Here is a 22,235-nt window from a genome sequence, read left to right on the forward strand (position 1 = left end):
AGTTTGACATTGACATAACGTTGGATTTTGGTGGCACAACCTAAAAACAACAAAATCTCAATGTCAGCTGACATCGGTATTGGACATCAATTTAACATTGACATTAGACGTTGAATTTACATTGAATTTTGGTCACCCAACGTCGCAACCGAAATTTAACCAAATATCAACATCCTATGACGTCGTGTGCCTGCTGGGATTGTATTCTTATGTAAAAAATTTTTTTTAATCAAAAGTGTATTTTATTGAAAATTAAGTTTACTGTGTATACCTTACCTTACCTGGGTTTCACAAACTGGGATCCGTGACATAAGCTAATAATGAATTAAATCATAAGAAATCTAAAATTAAAATAATTTAAAAATACAAAACAATAAAAAAAACTGCATGTCATTTGATCACTAACCACCATTAGAGAATCATGAATGTGCAAATATAAACCTAAAATCTTCGGAAGTTCTTCAAATAAATATTTTATTTTGGCATGAAAAAAATTGCACCACACCATTGGAAAATTGTTTAATAATAATGATGATAATAATAATAATAGGTTAAGAAAATGAACTTGCATATTTATTACTAAGTTTAATAAAAAATATACAAATTTGCTTATCAAGTAAATGGGTCTTATTTTAGCAGGAAAAAAATACTGATAATGAAATGTATTTTTTTAATGCTCTAAATGTTCATACTGTGGTATCAAATACAGAGCACATCTCTTCTGTTCTGTCACACACAGCTGTTAAGTTCTCCAGTGATAAAAGCTTAGTTGCTAGACACCATGTTCCTTTAAGACAGACACTTCCCATGATGTCCCTGAATTAAAAATAGCATGTTGTGCATCATTCCAGACATTTATGCAATTTTATTTCCAGACTAGTAATATCACTTTATTTTATTAAACAATTCATCAGAAGAACCCAAGGCAGATAATGGCTCACAGCTGTCTTTTTAGCATTCTGCATTGACTTCTGTGTCTGGCGAAAATCTAGAAATGCAATGGATAATGAATAGCCTGAGTGAGCAGAATGTGATTAGAGATCTCTGCTTCACCGCTGATCTCCCTAATTGAAAATAACCACATTTGAACAACAAATTACGAGCATATCTGGGTGTGCCTTTAATTAACCGTTTATCAGATTGAAACATTTTCCCATTTAACAACAGCATAGTAATTCACTTGTTAGCGTAGGTTGTGCTTCTCAGTTAAAAGAAGGGGGGATGTTATTCCTGATTATAGTGTCAAGCATCACTTTGAGATTTTCTTAGGAATTCACTGAAAAAGTTACTGCTTAATCATGGTTCAGCAATCTAATTTAACATTATTTATAGCTGTTTTAAGACACTTATTGCCTTGTCTAGCTCATCCCTATTTCACTGTCATTAAGAGCACAGTAAACAGGGTTACATTTGTCAGCCAGGGACACTCACGCTGCTTGGCAGACTTATGCAGCAGAGATCTGCCAGCAGGCACGGGGACCCGGTAGGACGTCTCTGTGCCAGCGCTCTATGGAAGCGGCTGAAGAGGGAGACACAAACAGGCCAAATGGGCTTCAGGCCCAGAAACTTTGTCCCCCAGTGTCCTGTGTTTAATGAGCCCCAGTGGTCTTCCCACTCACTCTTCCCCTAATGAATCCCCCAATCCCTGATCCCCGGCACGCACAGCAAGTCTACAAAGCCTATGTGTGTCCTTTTGAGGTCCCAGAGGAGACTGCATTGTTGTGTGTGGTGCAGGATTGTTAGCACAGTTTCGCCATTGGTCTATCTTTGCTCTTCTATAACAGGCGTATTGTGCACGCCTTTATATATTTATGTACTGCCCCACAATATGTTCCCATTCGGGACATTCCCAGAACCAAGGCGAGCTGTGGCCCACTTGAGATGTCACACAGAGCGCTGAGGCTTCACTACACTTCATGTTATGTGACTATAAATGGATCCGAGGCCTGGGTTGCCCTTCACTGTGCCTCTCAGTTTGTTATTTATTCATGACATTTAACTTAGCTGGTTGTATCTGCAGATGGGTTTGTGTGTTTGAGAAACAATATAGCCATGTATTTAAGAGAACAGTTCCTCTTTCCAACATGATATCTACTACTAAACTTTAGTTTTTATGAAAATATGGATCTTGACCTTTTTTTTTTCTCTGGCTCTCGTAAGTGGAGCAAAGAATCTCTAAATTTTACAGAGGATGCAGTTTAATAATTCAAGCCTGGTTTGAGAAAACACAAGATGTTGTCAAACAGAAATGATATTTAAAGTGACAGAAGCTGATTTATACATACAGTACAATAGCCATAGTGTCTAAGTGAGAAAGCCACATTTTTTGAATTAGTCAGTGTATATCTGAGAAGCATCTTTTCTCTAATGAAAAATAAATAGATACATTAAAATCCTTCTAAACTAATGTAGTAGTGGTGATGCAAACTTAATCAATAGCCATCTTGTTTTAGGTCTGTTAACTAATTTTTATAATGCACAGATCATTTTTATAATATACAGGCAACTGAAATCAATATTTCATGTCCACATATTTATTTATTTGCGGAGTAGTCATGGAATTTGTGATAATAACTGGGCGTCATCTCTTTCTTGTTTGTGCTTTATGAGACGTGTCTTGACAGGACTAATATTTTTCTTTTTGTGATTCAGGCTGTGAGGAGATCCTGAAATCAGCTCTTGGGACCCCCAACATCAGTGCGCAGCCATACCAGACGGACAATGGCTACTACTATCAGGTGGGCAGAAGTGTTTGGCTAGTTGATGCTGTTGTCTTTTTTTTCCCCACATGTGTCTAATTATATCGTTGACCCCCAAAAAGAACCAAAGACATTAAGTCCGCTCAGCTGAACACACTGCTTGTTTGTCATTGTGTACATGCACCTAATTGCACCCCATTTAATTAATGGCCATTGACCATAATATTGAATTTCTCTGAGCTACTAGAACTATTGTCTCTATTGCAGTTACATGCTCACATGATGTTGCTGTACTATGTGGTCACGAAAACTTATCGTTTGCACATGTTTTAAGCAGTGCTGTTTAAAAATAAGTGATTTAAGCCCTTAAAGCAATCAACAGCGAAAGAGAACTCATTTTGCTGTGTGTGCACGCTTTCTGAGCGCTGTTAGAGAGGCGTGCACATGTGAAGTCATGCTCATAGAGTCCGGGATTATTGAACAGAGTTATTTTTGGTGCTTTATAGGCCTTGGATGGTTACACAAATTTGTATTTGTCAAAATGCCTATCTTTGCAAGTATCCTTGTAAACACAATAATTTAGGTCTTAAGTGAAAGCAAACAGCAGAGACATGTGAAAACAGTATGTTGGATCTGGGCAGCTCTTAAAGTGACAGCGGTATAAAATTCTTGCTGTCTGTCATTCATGTTACTCAAACAACAAAAGAGAGAAAATCTTTCACTGCTCTTAACTAAATCCCTCACTTCTCTTGACTAACTTTAACATGAAGAAATATATATTAAAGATATAAGATTTTGGTCACATCACCCACCCCTACTAGAACTCTAAATGTTGTTGATAAAGATGACTATATGGTTGAAAAGTTTGAGTTAGCACAGAGAAATGCTTTTTCAGTGGATATAGCACCAGTAATATAGAAGAATGTGTTTTTGTGTTTGACTGAGTTTTGCTATATTTGTGCAAAGAATAACTATCATGTATTGTTGCACTGACATGGCTATGGTTGACTTGAACCAGGCTAATATATTTGTTGTACATGTTTTGATTGACTTTACTTGGAGACATGCACTCCTGCTTGTTCTTATCGTGTTCATTTGCACCATATAGAGGCAGTTAAAACCCAACAGCAAGCCAGAAAATATAAGCACTTCTGTTGGCAGTGTGTCTAGATGCATTAGGACACTTAGGAGAGGCATCTATTGTTCTCTGATATAACAAGGAACGACCTTCTTTTCGTCCGTACAGATTCAGGCTTGCGTGAACTTGATAGATGAGAGAAAGTGGAGCCAAAATGCATCCCCAGCATGTCAGCTCACACTCACATATACACAAGCAATCCATACTGCCACTGTTTCACAGGCTGCTGCTTGAGTTACAGTTTAAGCCTTGTAAAACATAACCTGACACCGGACGTTTTAATGGATGCTGTCAACATGCTTATATATGACTCAATGGAGCTGTCAGTCAAATAGCCAGAGCAGAGGGGAATCCTGACATCCACAGACACTTACTGTACACAAAAACATTTAGATGTATTATGCGATTAATCACACACTTTGTTTTTATTACAGCTTTTAAAGACCTTTTGATATCAAAATCCGAATGCACATGTATTGGCTATGAGGTCGTTGCTGTCTATGCAGGGTCAGAAAACTCAGATTTCATGAAAAACATCTTAATTTGTGTTCTGAAGATGAACGAAGGTCTTATGGGTTTGGAACGACATGAGAGTGAATAATTAATGACAGAATTTTTGGGTGAACTACCCTTTATTAATACCAGAATGTATTGCTGGTAAACAAACAAAGCTGTAACTGTTCCAGTGTCTTCATTTCTTACAATCTATAAGGTGTTTTTTGCTGGACTTTGATATAAAACTTTTCTCGCTCTTTTTAATGAACAAACATTTAAATTTGTTAGTAACGCCTAGCTTTGAAAACGTTTTCACTGTTATTACTCAATTTATAGATTTCCTCATTATAGTTAACATCACATGGTAAGCACAAGGGTTGTTTCTAATATTAAACAGGTTATAATTATAAAACAGGTTATTGCAACAGTGTTTCACCATCACTAGGTGGCAGTGTTTGGAAAGAAACCAGATGAATTTAGCTTAAAACTGACATAGAAAAGGCTTTTATAAGCAATACAGCAACACTTTGGAGATAATATTATATGTATGCGAAAAGCAAGGATTAGAATTCTGCTCAAAAATGGCATTATGCAGATTTATTGCTTAACATATGGGATACTGATCTAATGTCATTTGTATTATGCATCATCGGTTGTAATCTAAAATAGCTCATTAATGAAAATTTTAAGTATTTTATCAGTCAGACAATACATTTCAGAGTAAAGCTGGTTCATGTGAATATTAAACACTGCAGCAGTAGTGAACAAACCTCCTCTACAGTATGATAAAGACACATTCATTGACACTAGGAATGTAATAATGAGCTTCATAACCATATTGCCATTTATTTTAAGACACACTGCTTACATAGTAACTCACATATAAAAAACTGGAAGAGAAAAGAAAAGAAATATGAACAAATCAAGAAGTTTACAGCCAAATGTGCTGCTAAAACAAGCCATGTTTGATCAGTTCACAGCCTGAGCAGAATGTTGTAGTAAATTATTCAAAAAATCCAGCATTTTCCAACAGTTACAGGAAATGTTATGTGTTTCCACTCAAACCGAAAAAGGGTGGTGCATGTATTAGGAATATTTCCAGGGTTCTGCAGTACAGTTTTCTTCTTGTTGTTGTTTATTTTGTTTTAAATTGTGGGACTGTTGTCATGCGAGGATGTGCAAATGAAGTCTGCTGCATTGCTCTTTGCTCTTTCTGTGCTCTGCTGCAAGCGGTTCTATTAGCACTTCAAATGAACACTGGACTGAAGCTCTGCATTGATCTTCTGCAGAGCACCTTTCTTTCTCTCCCTCTCCTTCTTTTCCTCCCTCTCTCTTTCCAAAAACAAAAACTATTGAAATGTTAATTTTCTCGGACGGTTAACACAACACTATAAGATAGAATATCTTTGAATGACACTAATATTTCCATCACAGAAAATAACGTGTTTCATAGAAATATAGGCTATTCTAACTGAACTAAGATGCAATTAAGCTGCCATTTGATAATATTGTGTCATTTCTGTCTCTTCTGTCTCTGTCTCACAGTCATTGCAAGTCTCTCTGATCACAGCAGTGGAGTGTGATTGCTGTCACAAAGAGTCACTGTCATACTAACACATCAATGTATGTCTTAACAGTGTGTGTGTGTGCGCGCGCGTTTTTGTGAAAAGTCAGGACATAGATTTGTATAATGACAAAGGTATGACATAGGTATTACAAGGTGAAGGTGACTTTTCAGGACATTGACCCATGTCCCCACTTTTCAAAACGCTTATAAATCATACAGAGTGAGGTTTTTTTGGGGAAAGTTGAAATGCACCGTCTCTTGTAAGGGGTAGGTTTAGGTGTAGGGCAATAGCACATACAGTAAGTACACTATAAAAACCATTACGCCTATGGGATGTCCCCACTTTTCACAAAAACGAACATGTGTATGTGTGTGTGTGTGTGTGTGTGTGTGCGTGCGTGCGCGTTTTTGTGACAAATGAGGGCATAAATTTGTATAATGACAAGGGTTATATATGACATAGGTATCACAAGGAGAAGGTGACTTATGTGGACATTACCCATGTCCCCATTTTTCAAAACGCTTATAAATCATACAGAGTGAGAAAGTAAAAATGCAGAAAGTTTCCTGTAAGGGGTAGGTTTAGGTGTAGGGCAATAGCACATACAGTTTGTACAGTATAAAAACCATTACGCCTATGGGATGTCCCCACTTTTCACAAACGAACGAATGTGTGTGTGTGTTTTGTTTTATGGATTATTGTGCACACATAGCATGTTTTAGAGATTAAGGTTACAGACAGCTGATCAGATTGACCAAGCATATTACCTCTCGTGTACAGGACCTGCTTGAGAGCAGTTAATGGCTTACTTGGTCTGTTAAAGCTACTTATGTGAATACTATATCCTCCACTGACACACAAACATACTCTTTACTCATACTGTTCTCTTTACACTAACTTTTCATGAAACTATTACTGGAAAAATTGTTGTTTGTGGTGAAAATTAGACCACAAAATAAGTCACAGTCGTAATTTGTGGGAAGTGTATGTAATTAATTTTCACACAGTAGATATTGAAATGTTTTGTATGGTAACACTTTACAATAAGGTTCCGTTTGTTAACTATATTTAATGCATTAACATTGGCTAACAATGACCAATATATTTGTTACAGTATTAATTATAACAAAGGTGCTATGTTTTAGTAAAAATCACAGAAGTGCTTCTATAGTTGAGTTTCTATAGTATGTGTGTGTACGTATATGTATTGTGTTCGGTACAGATCACTTGTGATTGGAGTTTGAAAGATGTTTCTTCTGAGTGACTGCTGCTGAATGATAGTTGAGTCAGAGCACTAATGAGCCTGTCACATTGATTACACTGATGGATAACCACAGAGAGAGCGACTAGAAGAGCATGTGTTGAGGTGGTTGTCCCTTGTGAGCTCATTTTACTAAAGATATTATTAATTTCTTTTGATGTTGACATCTAAGGAATACAAAGTAGATTTTTCTTTTCTTTTCTTATTGTATTGTAGTCTCAGCTTTCTGCCTGTAATATCAGTGTCTATACACAATGCTTTGTCATTTTATATTACTGCAAAGGAAGGTGAATCCTTGGTTGGACTAAGCTGAATCTGTAGAGAAGAGACTTTACTGCTGGTAATTGGGAAAGTCAAGACTGAATGTCCTTGGCTGTCATTGAGACTGAGAGATTGTAGGGTTCATTGGTGGAGAGAGCAGAAAAATGCTCCAGACACACATCTGTCTCTGTGCAGCATTCATCAGTTCTACTGTATCTCAGGTCACACCAACCTTAGTGTACATCAAGAGATATCAAATAATGGATTATACAGTTGGTACTGAAGATTCAATGATGGGACTTTTGTTTTTGTGATTTATAACCATTGATTGGGATCGGTAACAAAACAACAAAAAACAGTAATATTATTGCAAATTTAAGGGTTAGTTCACCCAAAAATAAGCCTGTGTTTTACTCACCCTCAAAGCATCCTAGGTGTATATGACCAATCGGAGTTATATTAAAAATTGTCCTGGCTTTTCCAAGCGTTATCATTGCAGTCGACGGGTGTTTCTGTACAACAGTCCAAGAGACGTCAAATAAAGCGCGCACATCCATAATAAAACGTGCCTCACATGGCTCCGGGGCATCATTAAAGGCCTCCTGTAGCGTGCATTTTTGTAAGAAAAATATCCATATTTCAAACATAATAAACTAACTTCACTTCCACCATCTGTCATACGCGGAAGCTGTTCCAGCGGATGACGTAGGATGTCTGCGTAGCGTGATTAGTGACGAGCACGGAGAGAGAACAAAACAAATCGCCAGTCACGAATTAGAAGTACAAAACAAACATTTGAAGAAAAATGTCGGAGGATATCAATATAAGCCAAGAGGAGACTGGATTTCCTTTGCTAGAGTAAGGAAACATTGCTTCCTTTGCTCCTGTAAACAAACTCTCGAGACAAGCATAACTCAGAGGCGTGCGTGACGCATACGTCCTACGTCATCCGCCAAAAGGGCTTGCACGTATGACAGTAAGCGGAAGTGAGAGAAAAGTGTTTATTACGTTTGAAATAAGGATATTTTTCTTACAAAAACGCATTGATTTGCTACAGGAGGCCTTAATTCACACCCCGGAGCCGTGTAAGGGACGTTTTATTATGGATGCATGCACTTTATTTGATGTCTTGTGGACTGTTGAACAGAAACACCCACCCACTGCAATGATAACGTTTGAAAGAGCCAGGAGAATTTTTAATATAACTCGGATTGGATTCGTCTGAAAGAAGAAAGTCAGAATGAAAGAAAGGAAAGAGATGCCTTTAGGGAGAGTGAAACACAGGCTAATTTTCATTTTTGGGTGAACTAACCCTTTAAATGTCAGTCCTCTGTCATGTGTGTCATGTGTTCCCGCCTCTTGTGTGCTTATTTGGTCATGTTCCTGTCCTTGTTCAGTGTGATTATTAGTTAAGTCTTGTCCAGCTGTGTTTTAGTAATTATCTGTGATTGTCATGTGTATTTAGTTCCTGCCTGTTTAGTTAGTTGTGGTCTTGTCTACTCGTTATTCCTGGTGTTCCTGTCTGTGTCAACCTTGCCTTGTCTTGTCTTACCCTGCCCTGCCCTACCCTGCCCTGATGTCAACTTTAAAGACCGTATTTTGTTATCCTCGTTCCTCCCTGCTGTGTGCATCGTGACATTAAATCACTGTTTTCTATTTTAATATTTGTAATATATTTGCTGTAATTTATCAATGCTCAAATCAGTTGTGCTGCTTAATAGTTTTTGTGGAAACTGATATCTATTTTTCAGGATTATTTGATGAATAGAAAGTTTAAAAGAACATCATTTATTTGAAATAGAAATCTATTATAAATATCTTTTCTGTCACTTTTTATCAATTTTATGCATCCTCCTTGCTGAATAAAAGATTAACATTTTAAAAAGAAACCCTTACAGTGAGACTTTCTTTTGAAAACATTAATCTTTAATACATATATATGGGTGTTCATGTTTTAGGTGTTCATGTTTTTTCCCGGACAATAATGTTGAAAAACTGAACTGACTTGCCCAAAGTACACGACTTGCAAACACATGCTGTGTACTTTTGTAAACGTGTCTAACTGTGTTATTTCTTTGTAGAATCATCTGTCCATTAGCAGCGTCTAAATGTGCTCATCTGTGCAGCACCACAACAAACATCATCATAAAGTATCTGTATCTGCTCAGAGTAGAATGAATACAGATGATACCATCAAGCAGATTTGTGCTTAAGCAGTTGGAGATTCAAGCTGTTGGTATTTCAAGCACAGACGCATGTTGAAATGAGATGCGCAGCGACAGTGTGTGATGAAGATGTTTCGTGCGAGTAAAGCCCCTGTTGTTCCAAACCTGTTTTACTTACTTTCTTCTGTGGAACACAAAAGAAGATATTTTGAAATATGTCTCATATGACATTTTTTGTCCATACAATGAAAGTCAACATTCATTTTCCACAGAGGAAAGTTTTGGAACAACATGATGAAACTAGTTTGATATTAAAATATGAAAGTGTTGGCAAATACAAGAGAGGATGTAATCTGTCAGTACTGCCTGTGCAGACAAAGATCGCATGTCATGTGTGTGCCAAATTAAAAGGAAATCAAAAAGTTATTGCAGAACTGCCTTTACATTTGGCATTGTCATTTGGTCCCGGGTCAGATTACAAAGGCAACCCATTTTTGGGTGATGCTGTGCAGTACTACTACCCGCTGAGTCCAATCACTGCCATCAAGCTTTCAACATGCCACTGGGCCGTGTTTATCATGTTGTCTCCTCTCCTCTTCTCTCTCTGTCTGGGTGTGAGCAGCCCGGTTCTGAGTGTATATGCACTGTCACAACTGAATGAATAAAAAATGACATCACACGTTAAGTATGAGCTTTCTCACCAAGAAGCCGACTGTCACTCCCAGCGTGAGCTTGAGGTTGCCTGACATCGCTACCATTAGATAAAATGTCAGCATGTTGCTTAGAACCCTGTGCACAGCAGGAATTGGTCAGATTTCATGGTAATATATGCTTGAGTATGACCTTTGCGCACTTTAGCAGATTTATAATTTATATGGCCATTTTGTCATTGTTTTGAGCACTTACGTTTTGAATTCACATTGGTGCACTATTGCCAGGTAACGACAAATATAAAACAAATGAGCACCAAGGGATTGAGCTTTGTTGGTTGCTGTTAGGTTGTTTGTGTATGTCTTTAGCTCTCTGAAGAGACTTGTTTGCTTTGATTTATCCAGTGGCTCAAACACTAGGTTTACTTCAGGACCAGGATTTGAAAGACCAAATTTGTTCGGTGTAAAACAGTAAATAAAAAATGTCCTTACAATGTTATATGTGTAATATTCAGAAATTTTTTATATTTTCAGTTTTATTTTTTTTTAAAGTTTTAGTAATTTTTCATATTTTTATGTAGCTTTAATTTGGTTTTATTTTAGTTTCAGTCATTTTAGTACTTAAACTTATTTCAATTAGTTACAAAGACAAATTTTTAAGTTTGTTTAAATTTTCATGTGATATTTAGATTTTATTCCAGCATTATTTCAATAACCAAAATCAGTTTAATTAAACACTGAAATGTATTAATATTACCTTGACTGAACAGGCCCAACATTATGAAAAATGATTAGTGCCACTGCTAGGAAAAACCCACTTAACCCACCTTAAGCTGGTTTGACCGGGTCTCAACTAGTTTAGGATCATCTCCCAACACTGCCAAGTTGCTTTCTGGTTAAGCAAGGCGCAGATGTGCTCAAAACTCCTTAAAAACCATCTTGACTAATTAAAAACAAAAATTCCAAAACACATTGTGGTCTGCATTGCAAATGAACTCGTATCTAGTGTAGTCTGGGTTGTTTTTTCTTATACGTTGTGTAGTTTCAATGCATGGTTACATGGTTAGTTGCATTTAGCGTTGTTTTGCTGTCTGTGAGCCTATCAGAACAGACCTGTGACCCATTTATATGTTGCAATCCACCAGTTCAGACCTCTGGTTTTAGATTATAGAGGAATACAGTCATTTGTATGCACACTGTGCCCAAACTGCCAAGCCTGTGCTCACTGTGTTCCCTCCTGCTCTTCTGCCTGTTTCTTACTCTTGCTGTCTCTCACTTCATCCTCTATTCATTTTCTAATCCACTCTGTGTTACACTAGTATGCACTTGTAGATCATTTTAAGATTTAGGACTGTTGACATTTATTTGGATTTTTTTTGTTCAACTCATTGTTAATTTTGACGTTGTCCAGTATGTGTGTGTTGTCTGATTCCTTCTGCCTTTTGGCTCATCAGTTTGATTAGAGAAGGGACCCCCTCTCTTATTCTCTTTCCCTCTTTTCTCCTCGTCTTTCCTCACATTCCAGAAGTCCTCCTAATCTACCAGCTGTCAATCACAATAAGGGTGGGAAAGAGTACAGAGAAGGTTAGAAGAGATAAAAGCCGTGCTCATATGCACACAGAGAAGGATGCTTAACTCTCTAAATTAAAGCCTGAAACCATCACTCGCACATTATACTGTTTTAATACAGCAGAACAGTTTCAGTTAACAGCCTAAATGTTTTCTGTCTTATATCAATCATAGGTCTTACTACTGACTGATGTTCTCCTTATTTGTTTTCTCTCTTCATTATTATGACTGCTTGCAGGTTTGCAAGCTTTACTATTGCTATTAAACTGAACAAATCCTTAGTGCTAAGTATTAAAATTCTGTGAAGCAACCACTTCCCTAGCAATTCCCTAGCAACCAGAACATCCTAGCGCCTCAAAAACTCAACTCAAACCAATCTAGCAACCAGATAGCAAGCGATTAATGCACCCAGAACAACTTAGCAAAAACATAATGTGATGGAAACCCCCCAGAAGATTCTGAGACATCTAGAAAACACTCAGTACACCTTAGCAGCCACATAATTCACTCTGGCAACTGCCTACAACATCCTAGCAGCCAGACAGCAGATGTCTAAAATCACATAGTACACTCAAGAAACTGCATAGAAGACTGATAAAAAACCCTCAGAACATCTTAGCTTTTCTTTGCTTTTCTTTGCCTCAATGATGTATGCGGCTGACAAATGTGACCTCTGGTGGACGTGGCTATTGTATCCAGTGTGGTTCTATTTGGGAACCACCCTAGATATAGTCAAGCACCACTCACATTTTCTTCTAAAACTCTGACTGCTTGTAATAATGGTCTAACATTATTTGTCATGTTCAAACAGCAACTATGCCAAAAAATTATGCATTTGTTTATGTTCCTTTGAGACATGACAACAGGAAGCAGGTGGAGATCCACCACACCTAACTGAAATAACAACTGTCTCTCATTACACAGTATTTTTAAAACCTGCAATCTGGCTAAAACAGTACAAACATGTCTGAAATAGAATGGCTTTGGCTGTATAAACAGTTTCAGGAGCCGAGTAGCAGTTGGTGATAGAGATGTGTGAACATTTATTCATCTGTAGCCAACACCCTCCTGATCTAACAGCATCCTCTCTCGTGTTTCCACCCTCCCTCTCTCCGTCTCTCTCTCTTTCTTCCATCTTCTCAACTAGACTTCAGACTGTGTCTGTATCCCTGCAGCATCACAGAGATAATGTGTAATGCATTTTAAGATGGTTTGAAGAGGTGTTCATAGCTCTGACAGAGAGAGAAGAGCATGTGTGAGGTAACAGGGTCTGGTTCGAGCTGCTGGATTGAAACTAACCGCTGCTGCACTGAGCTCATGGGAATCATGGGAAAGTGGGGCATCACTGATGCAGGAGTGGAGAGGAGGAACGGAGGAGGATTGCTCTTTCTTTCGTTCTCTCTCTCCCTCACACAGCTGCATGAACATGCATCTCAAACCTCACGCATATGCAGAGCACAGCATATGTGAGACTTCTCACTTGCAGCTGTGGAAGTGTGAATGTACATGTGTAATTGTTCACCAGTGATTAGATTTTTACTTCATCTGTCTTTGCCTCTAGCGAGAGCTCATTGCTGCTGTGAATTTACGAGAAGTGTTAATTAAGGAAGCTCTTAAGATATTCCATAAATCAGTCTTAAGACCACTCTAGTTATTAAAGTGAACTCTAGTTAATTTTTAAATTTTATCATTACAATTTTGCAGACTTCTTGTTAATGTTAAATAATGCTACAGTATGCTTAAAGGGACAGTTCACCCAAAAATGAAATCATTTACTCACTCTCATGTCGATTCAAACCTGCATGACTTTACTTCTTCTAGATATTTTGATAAATGTTTCAGTGTGATAAACAAATCCTGCTGACATTTTTTTTTTCTTTTATGTATTTGCACATTTTGAAGCCTGTAATATGAAGGGCTTTGGAGGAGGAAAGCCAGCATAGTCTCTTCTTACATATTTGCAAAACTCCAAAAGCTTACCTATATATACAATTAACAGCATTTATAGCAAAAAGGAACATTAGTGGCACTAAAACACCAACAATGGATTATTGATTAATAAAGACTTATTTTCAGCTGGTTCCTTGCAAAATACTGTGCTTACATGATTTGTAAACTAATATATTTTGGCATTTACATGGCATAACCAGCTCCATATGTGTAGCTTTTCATAGGAGTCCTGTGTTACGATAAAAGAGCTTATAAAGTAAGCTGAAATTGCATAGTTGCTACAGCAAATATGTTTTAACACTACCGGTTTAGTGTAGGTGGTACATTATTTTCAAAAACAATAGAGCTTTAACCTTTTACCGCCACTTGCCATATATTTAATTTCTGAACTGTTGCCATGTAACAACCAACCATAAATAAAATGTTGACAAATTCACATATATCTGTTTCAGACAACATTTGTTATTTGCTATTTCTGTTTGCAGTAAATTGATAAAAGTTTTATAGCATTTTGTTGATATAATAAACATTTTGGCATCTGTATGAGGGATTTTCAAAGAAAAATGCTTGACTTTTGTTTTAATAAGGTTTCTTGTTGATCCTGTTGTATTTTCTTTCTTCAGGCCACCGCATGATCAACCCTCTATTGATACTTTGATTTCTCTGTATCTTATTTATCTATTTGTGTTATTTGTCATGGTACTTAAACGAGGAGAAGGTTAATTATCCGTAATTGTGCGTATTATCCAGCACAGCTGAGGTTAGGCTTAAGATAGCTGTGTGTGCTGCACACAGACGCACACACACACACACACACACACACGCTCCGCTCGATGTCACGGCTGTGGGACGGCTCAGCTGAATAGTTTCCTAGCAACAACCTAGAGAACGAGGCAGAGAGAGGGAGGGAATGTGACAAGCCGGAGTAGGGGAGGTGATTTGCTGGGAGGAGTGGCCAAAAGCCCAACAACTGTTGCCAGATCGCTAGCGTCTCTGTCCGTATGTGTTCGTGTGTGGCCGCATGATCGGTTGCTGCAGGTTGGAGCGAGTGTGTGTGTATGTGTGAGGAGGACTGAGCCGGTTTGGAGCAGCGGTGGATGTAGGTGGAGATACCTGAAGCCACACGTCCACAGGAGCGCTGAAATCTGACAGGACTGGACACTGATATTTCACCTGTTGGACTGTGGTGAGGGTGGGGATCCTGGAGGGAGACGGGGACACCAAGTCTTGGGCGTCCTCAGCCGATGAGGGCTTAACCGGCACGGGTGGAAAGGATGGAGGAGATGGATCTTCATTATTGAGCGGCGGGGTAAGAGGATGAGATGAGAAAACTCGCATGTGTGAACGTTTGCTGCAGCCAAGTAAAGCCCATTGTTCCTGCTCTTCCTCTCATGTGCTTCTCTCATCCTCTTTCCTCTGTAATAATCTCTTCTTCCAACATTGATGCTGAGAAGCTCTTGTAGATCTCTTTGACTCCCAATGGCACTTTAGAGAGATGAAGCTCAATGAAATGATTTTTTTGCATTTTATTGTAAGATACTAAGGCTCTGAGTGTGGTGGAATTCACAACCAGTCTGTGTGCTTCCCAAACGCTACACCTGCCCTTGAATGACAAGTTGAATGAATGACTGGAGAGCCAGCCTGGATTGTGTGGGGATCTGTTGGAGGGGAAAGGGGTCATGCTATTGAAATGCTAATCAGTGTGTTTGGACTGTGTCGATGCGGTTTTTGGCGGTGTGTGTGTGTGTGTGTTCGTGTCTGCCTTCGTCTACCCAACAACCGTTGGTTGACCCCATTGTTTCTGTTTTCTGCTTACTTTGTTTCTTAAATGCCAGACTGGTGAAAAATCAGTTCTTGGAGATAGAAAATCCCCAATTTTGCACCTCAAATGAGACTAATGGTGTAGAAAAACTAGCAGACTGATTGATTGGTTGTAAGTGCACATGCTCGTAAACTTAAACAGTTAATTCTGTGTCTCTTGGGAACAAGGCTAATGGTGTGCGCTGGGAGTTGTTGTGGGGTTGGGGGTTGTTGAAGGGGAGGAACTATGGAGTTTTGAATACGGCTGATAGTTAGAAGGGACTGTGTGAACATGAAAGGGGAGGTTGAGTGTGCTGGGGTGGTTTGGGAAGACTCTTCGACGGTTAATGACCACCTGCTGGTAGTAACGCATCTGTATTGTGTTTGTATGAATGTGTGTGTTTCTTAATGTTGCAGTAATGTTATTCCTCTGGAAAGGGACAATTTAGAAAGGTCAAGGAACAATAGGGTTAGACGTCCATTAAAATTCCTTCCCTGGTGCTTGCCTTTACCCCTTTAGTGGTTTGTTTTGCCAAAGTGTTATTGGCTTCTTAAACTTTTACCTCTGAGAGCTTGTCAGCTACGTGCTGATAAATGTTCATTGTAGCTAAAGTTTAGTCAATACAAAGCCCTGTTCCCTCACTGCAGAGCACATTTAGTCATAAGCCTGCTCTAAACACAGCATATGTGTGGTTGAAATACATATTTAAAATAATAAAATGTCTTAAATTAAGCATAATTGTATCATATAATGCAGTAGTGTGTTGAATGTCAGTACATGCCCTGTCTAGGTTTTTATAACTTTCAGTATTATTCTGAAATATTATGACAGTCTAAATGAACTATTTGGATATGTTTTAAAATGTAATAGATTCCTGTGATGACAAAGCTAAATTTTCAGCAGCTTCCAGTCTTCAGTGTCACACGACCCTTCAGAAATCATTCTAACATGCTTATCTGAAATGTTTCTTGTTATTATCAGTGTTGAAAACTGTTGTTCTTCAGTATTATTTAATTAATAGAAAGTTCAAAGGAACAACGTTTATTTTAAATATAAATCTTTTGTAAAATTCTAAATGTCTCTTTTAATCAATTTATTGTGTCCTTGCTCAATAAGAAACACAAAAAAAGTACAAATCTTACTGACCCCGAACTCTTGAACCCTCATGTGTGCATTATATATAGCTATAGTAAGCATTTTTATGGAGTTTTATCATTTTTATTCTAACTTTTTTAATGTCATCCGCCCTTATACAGTATAAGCTGATGCTGTATACATACTGTACATAAGTCAATCCAGTTCTCTTGTCTACTGCATTTAAGATTAGCCATTTAGCAGCTGGTCTGACAGCTTTAGATATCGATCTGTTATGAAATGCTGTATCAGGCCTGGTTATTGCGTGGGCAGCAGAGAATCTGTGCATGACCAAGGGCACTATCTGCACTATCATTTCATGGACGTCATAATGCAAAGCCCAGCAAAAGATATAATTCAGAGTTACAGTTAGGACAAGAGGTTAATTGCAGTTTGGACACTCTAAAACCCAATAATATGGTGCATCCAGGCTATTGCTCTGCCAAGGGAGACCAACCTTTTGAAGTCAGTGGTACACTTTTATGATTGTGCCTGGATGTTAGAGCAACTAAATTGAGAACCATATTTCCACTTGTCTCGACATGTCTTGCTTTCAAAGGGACGCCTACACATGCTGTGGAATAATACGGTAATTTGCTTAGCTAAGTGCCCCTGCAGTATTGATTGTGTAACTGCAGCTCTGGATGGCCTTTCTGTGTGTTTGTTGGGTTACCATTTTCAAGGTCAATAAAGAGTTCAAAGGTGTTTCGCTTTGATACCGTCCAGGGAAGGGCGGCCGACAGTTTTAGAGCCCCGAGAGCTGGATTATGACTCATGGCTCCTGGTAAATCCACACTGTCTTTTGTCTGCTGACTGTGTAGGCAGCGAGATGGCCAGCTATCCAGCTGCACTTCCACTGAGATCTCAAACAAAACCAGCCAAGCGCAGTTGATACAAAAATGAGCAGCCAGCTTAAATGTTCCCCGCTAGCATGTTTTTGTGGTTACTTTGGTAACATAACTGACAGTAATACTTTTAGTGTACTAAAGTGTTTGATCTTAGCTAGCTAGCTTACAGGTTCATTAGGGTCGCTAGTCAAAACTAGCATTTAGCAAAAACAGTAATGTTAAAGATAAAGCTATTTCAAGATAGGCCTACAGGGTATTTGTTGTTTTGAGGTAGTTGCTGTATAGATTCGGGATGTCAGGTGGTCCAAAATGTTTGTTTGAAGTGGGTTGTTACCTGAAAAATCCCCAAAAACAGCAGCTACTGCGTGTGGTAGGGATCACTGTTGTCTTGGAGAAATTTGAGAGGCTTTTCTGTCATGTTCATATGCACACTTGACATTTCTTGTGAGCTGCACTTGATAGGCTGTGAATATGTTGGTGCACTTTGGACGCTAGCCAGAATTGAGTGTTGTGTTTGTTTATTTGTGTGGGTTGCTGTCATCTTAAGATGGCAGATCTGTAAAAAAGTGCTGTTCTTCTCCAGATTTACAGAGAAAAATTAAACTGCATCGAAACATGAGCAAAAAAATAAAAAATTGCTCTGCTTTCACTGAGGAAAATAATCTAATGATGAATGTGAGTGAGATATCTAGGTGCATTCCTCCATCACGCATCTTCTCCTAGACTTCACAGACAAAACATCTCAATTATTTATAGATCTGAGGGCTTTGGAACATGTGCATTTGAATGTTTTCAGGCATGCTCCGAGACAAGAAATAGTGTCGCGTCAAACATGTTTAATCCACTACCATTCAAAAATTTGGGGTTGGATTGTTTTTATGTTTTTGAAAAACGTGTCTTATGCTTACCAAGGCTGCATTTATTTGATCAAAAATACAGAAAACCATAATATTGTTAATGTGAATATATTATTACAATTTAAAGTAATCGATTTCTATCTGAATATATTTTAAAATGTAATTTATTGTGATGCCAATTCAGTCTTAAGCATTGAATGCGAAATCATTCCAATATGTTGATTTTCTGCTCTTGAAACATTTCTTATTATTATCAATGCTGAAAACAGTTGTGCTGCTTAACATTTTTGTGGAAACCATGATCCCTCTTTTTTCAGATTTCTATGATGACTAGAAAGATCAGAAAGAGAACTAGGCCTACATTTATTTGAAGTAGAAATTGTAACATTATGGTTGTTGTTTTTTTGTTACTTTTAATCAATGTTCTTACTGAATAAAATACATTTTTCCTTAAAAAAACTAACTGACCCCATACTTTGGAACAGTAGTGTACTTTCTGACCATTTCATTTAATTATTGGACTGTCCCTTTAAGTCAAGTAATAAAAGGATATTGCTTTCGGTCAGTAATGACACATAAAAGTGTGTTTGATTGCACAATAACCATCGACAGGATCCCACTTACACTCTGCAAGAATATAGCAGCTTTGACTCTGCATGGACATCACTATGTGTTTGAATCAATACCTGGCTGCATATACCAGAGCAAGTCACTGGCTTTTTAATGATGATCATCCCTCCAAATCAGCCCACTGTAAGCAATGTGAACACACTGGTGGGTGTATTTTAGATCTTAGCATCCCAGATTTTGGATGTTAGCTGTATTTAAGCTTTGATGCAACTTAGTCTGTACTCAGCAATATAGCGTGAAACGCTGGAGGTACGGGTGGATCAGCAGTACTGCAGCATGACAGTATTAGTCCATCATGTTAACCTTAAAAATCGGCAAACAGCAAAATCTGCAAACTGGCCCTGGATTTTCAGTTGAAGCATTGAAATACAATTCTGATAGCTGTAATTTTGTACAATCAAACTCTAATTTAGAACAACTGCATTAAAGTGAAGCTGCCCTTCATTGGTATTTATTTCAAAGAAGATGTGTCTATAATATAAATAGTCCACAAGTCATAAGTTAATCAGCCACATAAAATCAGATCACTTCATTGTCACTACACCATATAAACAGTGATGGTGAGTGAAATTATAATAGCAGTTTCTTAACTGCTTTCATCAGTGAAATACATATAACTCTATTTTAGTATAGGATTTTTTTTGGTTTATAAAATGATATTAAGTATGTTTGTGTATTAATGCATGCCCAACATTAAAAGCAGTCTGTCAGTAGAAGAGTGTAAATAATGAATGATAAGTCTAGGCATTCCAGACGGTGCTATCTAAGGGGGGCTGGCAGATTCAGGTCGCTTTGGACCAAAAGGGGTCTCAGTTTGTAGCTCATTTATCTGGGCTCTTACCGCAGGAGACCCCTGCATCTCCTCTTATATTACTGCAGTCAGAGTGTATCTGATAGGGCTGCATTCATCACAGTCGCTGCTCAGCAGGGAGAACCTCTATTATGCTCATAGCTTCACATTAAGACTATGCAGATATCAGTCATCAGTAATCTCCTCCTCTGCTCTTATCTCCAAAGATCCAGCCATGTGGGAAGAATCAAAGTTTTACTCAGATTTGCGACTAGACCTGTGATGTTTAATCCTGAGGCTGGCCGTTACATTTCCTTTTTGTAGGCATAATCTCAGATTAGACCGAGCAGCCTAGAAGTCTTTTTAATAAATGCACAGGACTAGTTTGAAGACTGGATATATATGCTAGTTATCCTGCAGGTCCAGCTAAATCAGTACAAGTTGTAAATAAAGATTATTGAAGTATGTTGTTCAAGAAAATACCATTTCAGTCATTTCAGTTCAAAAGTTAATGTTTAATTCAGTGTGTCGCCACTTTGTAATTACTTGTGAAAATTACTAGCAATTTTGGAGTTAATGCTACACCAGATTTTTTTTCAGTGTAGGTCTCATTTCTTACATCTGCCATGTGGTGTGAGTGGAGAGGTGTGTGAATATCGTGTGTGACCTACAAAGGAAGGTAATGGACTCGCTGAGGTGTGAATGTGAGAGGGGTCACTTCAGATACACACTAACGCACTGCTGCACTCACTGAGATACACTCGGATATGAATGAAATGCTTTTAGGAAACGGCTGAGTTTGCGATTGAAGGAGAGACAATTGTTTTTAATACATTGTATATTATTGAGTAAAGAAAAAATAAGGAAGAGGGAAAAATATGGTAAAGACTTAGCATAAAGAGCGAGGGATCAAAGGAGAGTAGAGCAGCCGACTATCACATTCCTGTGCTATTCAAGCAGTAGTAATATAGAGAATTAGATGTATGTCTAAAGCTGTTCCTTAGGGACCCTATAAGTCAATTTGAGTGTTTACACATAAGCATGACGTTACATTAGGACAAAATATCAAACTGACTGGCATTTATTTTAAATAAATATAGTACAAATACATTTCAAGCAAAACATTACACACACACACACACACACACACACACACACACACAAAACACACAAATGATTCCCATTGTCCTCCTGCCATTGAGATGTGACGTGAATTTTAATAAGTTCATATTTTGAACTGCACTTGTTGTAGGAAAAAAAAAAAAAAAGTCAAACCTTGTCAGAGTGAGCAGAGAAATGTTCACTGTGGTATAAATTAAATGGAGAATATTTAAATCTTATTTCATTTTGAGAGCACCATTTTTGTCTCTGCCATGCAATCTAAATCCTTGTCCTTGTCACTATTCGTTAGTCGACTGAAATGTTTCACACCAGTTCACCATGATGACCTTTGTCCTGTTTCGGCGTCATTTGTGTCTTCTGGGGTTAATGAGCAAAGTTTCCATAACCTTTGACCCATTACCTTTTGTGTCCCTCTGAGAAAGGTCTTCTTAAGTTCTCATTTCACCTCACCACGTTGTGTGCTGAGAGTGATCTGGTCTAGTTGTGATGTTACATTTGCATTTTGAGCAATATGACTTTATTCAACATGTTTTGTATGATATCTGATTGCAGCACGGGGAGGGGAGTCTGGGACCCCCGATCATTGTGTGCACGCGGCCGTACCCAGAGTGCCAGCTGTATTCTGATGAGGAAGCAATGGGCGGACGGGACGTGCAGGAGGCAGACATGGACAGTGCAGGAGACAGCGGGGCAGGATCTGAATCTTCTGAAGGAGGACGTCATGATGATAAAGAAGGAGGACTGGGTGGACTCTTTCTACGAGGAAACAAGTCAGCATTATGGATGATTATGTTTTTTGTTGTTTTTACATTATTTGAGCTTAAGAAGCAAAATACATCTTGCCAGAATTTTAGTTCAAACATGAATTGAATAATTATTGTTTCATTAAATGAATACAAAAATGATTACATTTAATAATAAATTTAGTGCTTAAAGTGAGACCTGTGGGTTTGGTTTTAGCTGTGGACAGATGGTGTCCTCGGCAGCCGCTTCAGTAATCTCAGTGGAGGAGCAGTTTGAGGACTATGGAGAGGGAGAAGATGTGGATTTCACTCCTAGCAGCCCCATCCCTGATGATGACACACGCACCAATGGTTTCTCTGACTTGGGCTCCTCTCTGCCCTCCAGGTTAACTAGCTCACTTTAGCACACACCTCTCTCATGAAATACTGACATATGGTGTTATTCTGTATGATCTGTTTTATTTGATTGCATGGATGAATGGAAAGGGTGAATAGCATGAAACCAGACATGAAAAAGTCGAAGCCAAAACAAACAGAAATAAATAAGAAATTAT

At 38.2% G+C, this 22,235-nt stretch overlaps 1 protein-coding gene across 3 annotated transcripts in view; it reads left to right on the forward strand.

Annotated features, from left to right (window-relative positions):
* The window catches only part of rab11fip4a (RAB11 family interacting protein 4 (class II) a), a 49,744-nt gene that overhangs the window by 12,276 nt on the left and 15,233 nt on the right, over positions 1–22,235 (forward strand). For 2 of the 3 annotated variants that reach the window (XM_058771992.1, XM_058771993.1), the window contains exons 3-5: positions 2,653–2,738; positions 21,491–21,708; positions 21,899–22,066. In XM_058771992.1, the coding sequence (XP_058627975.1) occupies positions 2,653–2,738; positions 21,491–21,708; positions 21,899–22,066 (472 nt within the window). Of the gene's footprint in view, positions 1–2,652; positions 2,739–14,783; positions 15,066–21,490; positions 21,709–21,898; positions 22,067–22,235 lie in introns of those variants that run through there. The other variant, XM_058771994.1, reaches the window with a different exon arrangement.

Source organism: Onychostoma macrolepis, chromosome 03 (assembly GCF_012432095.1).
Source record: "Onychostoma macrolepis isolate SWU-2019 chromosome 03, ASM1243209v1, whole genome shotgun sequence".
Classification (NCBI taxonomy): domain Eukaryota; kingdom Metazoa; phylum Chordata; class Actinopteri; order Cypriniformes; family Cyprinidae; genus Onychostoma; species Onychostoma macrolepis.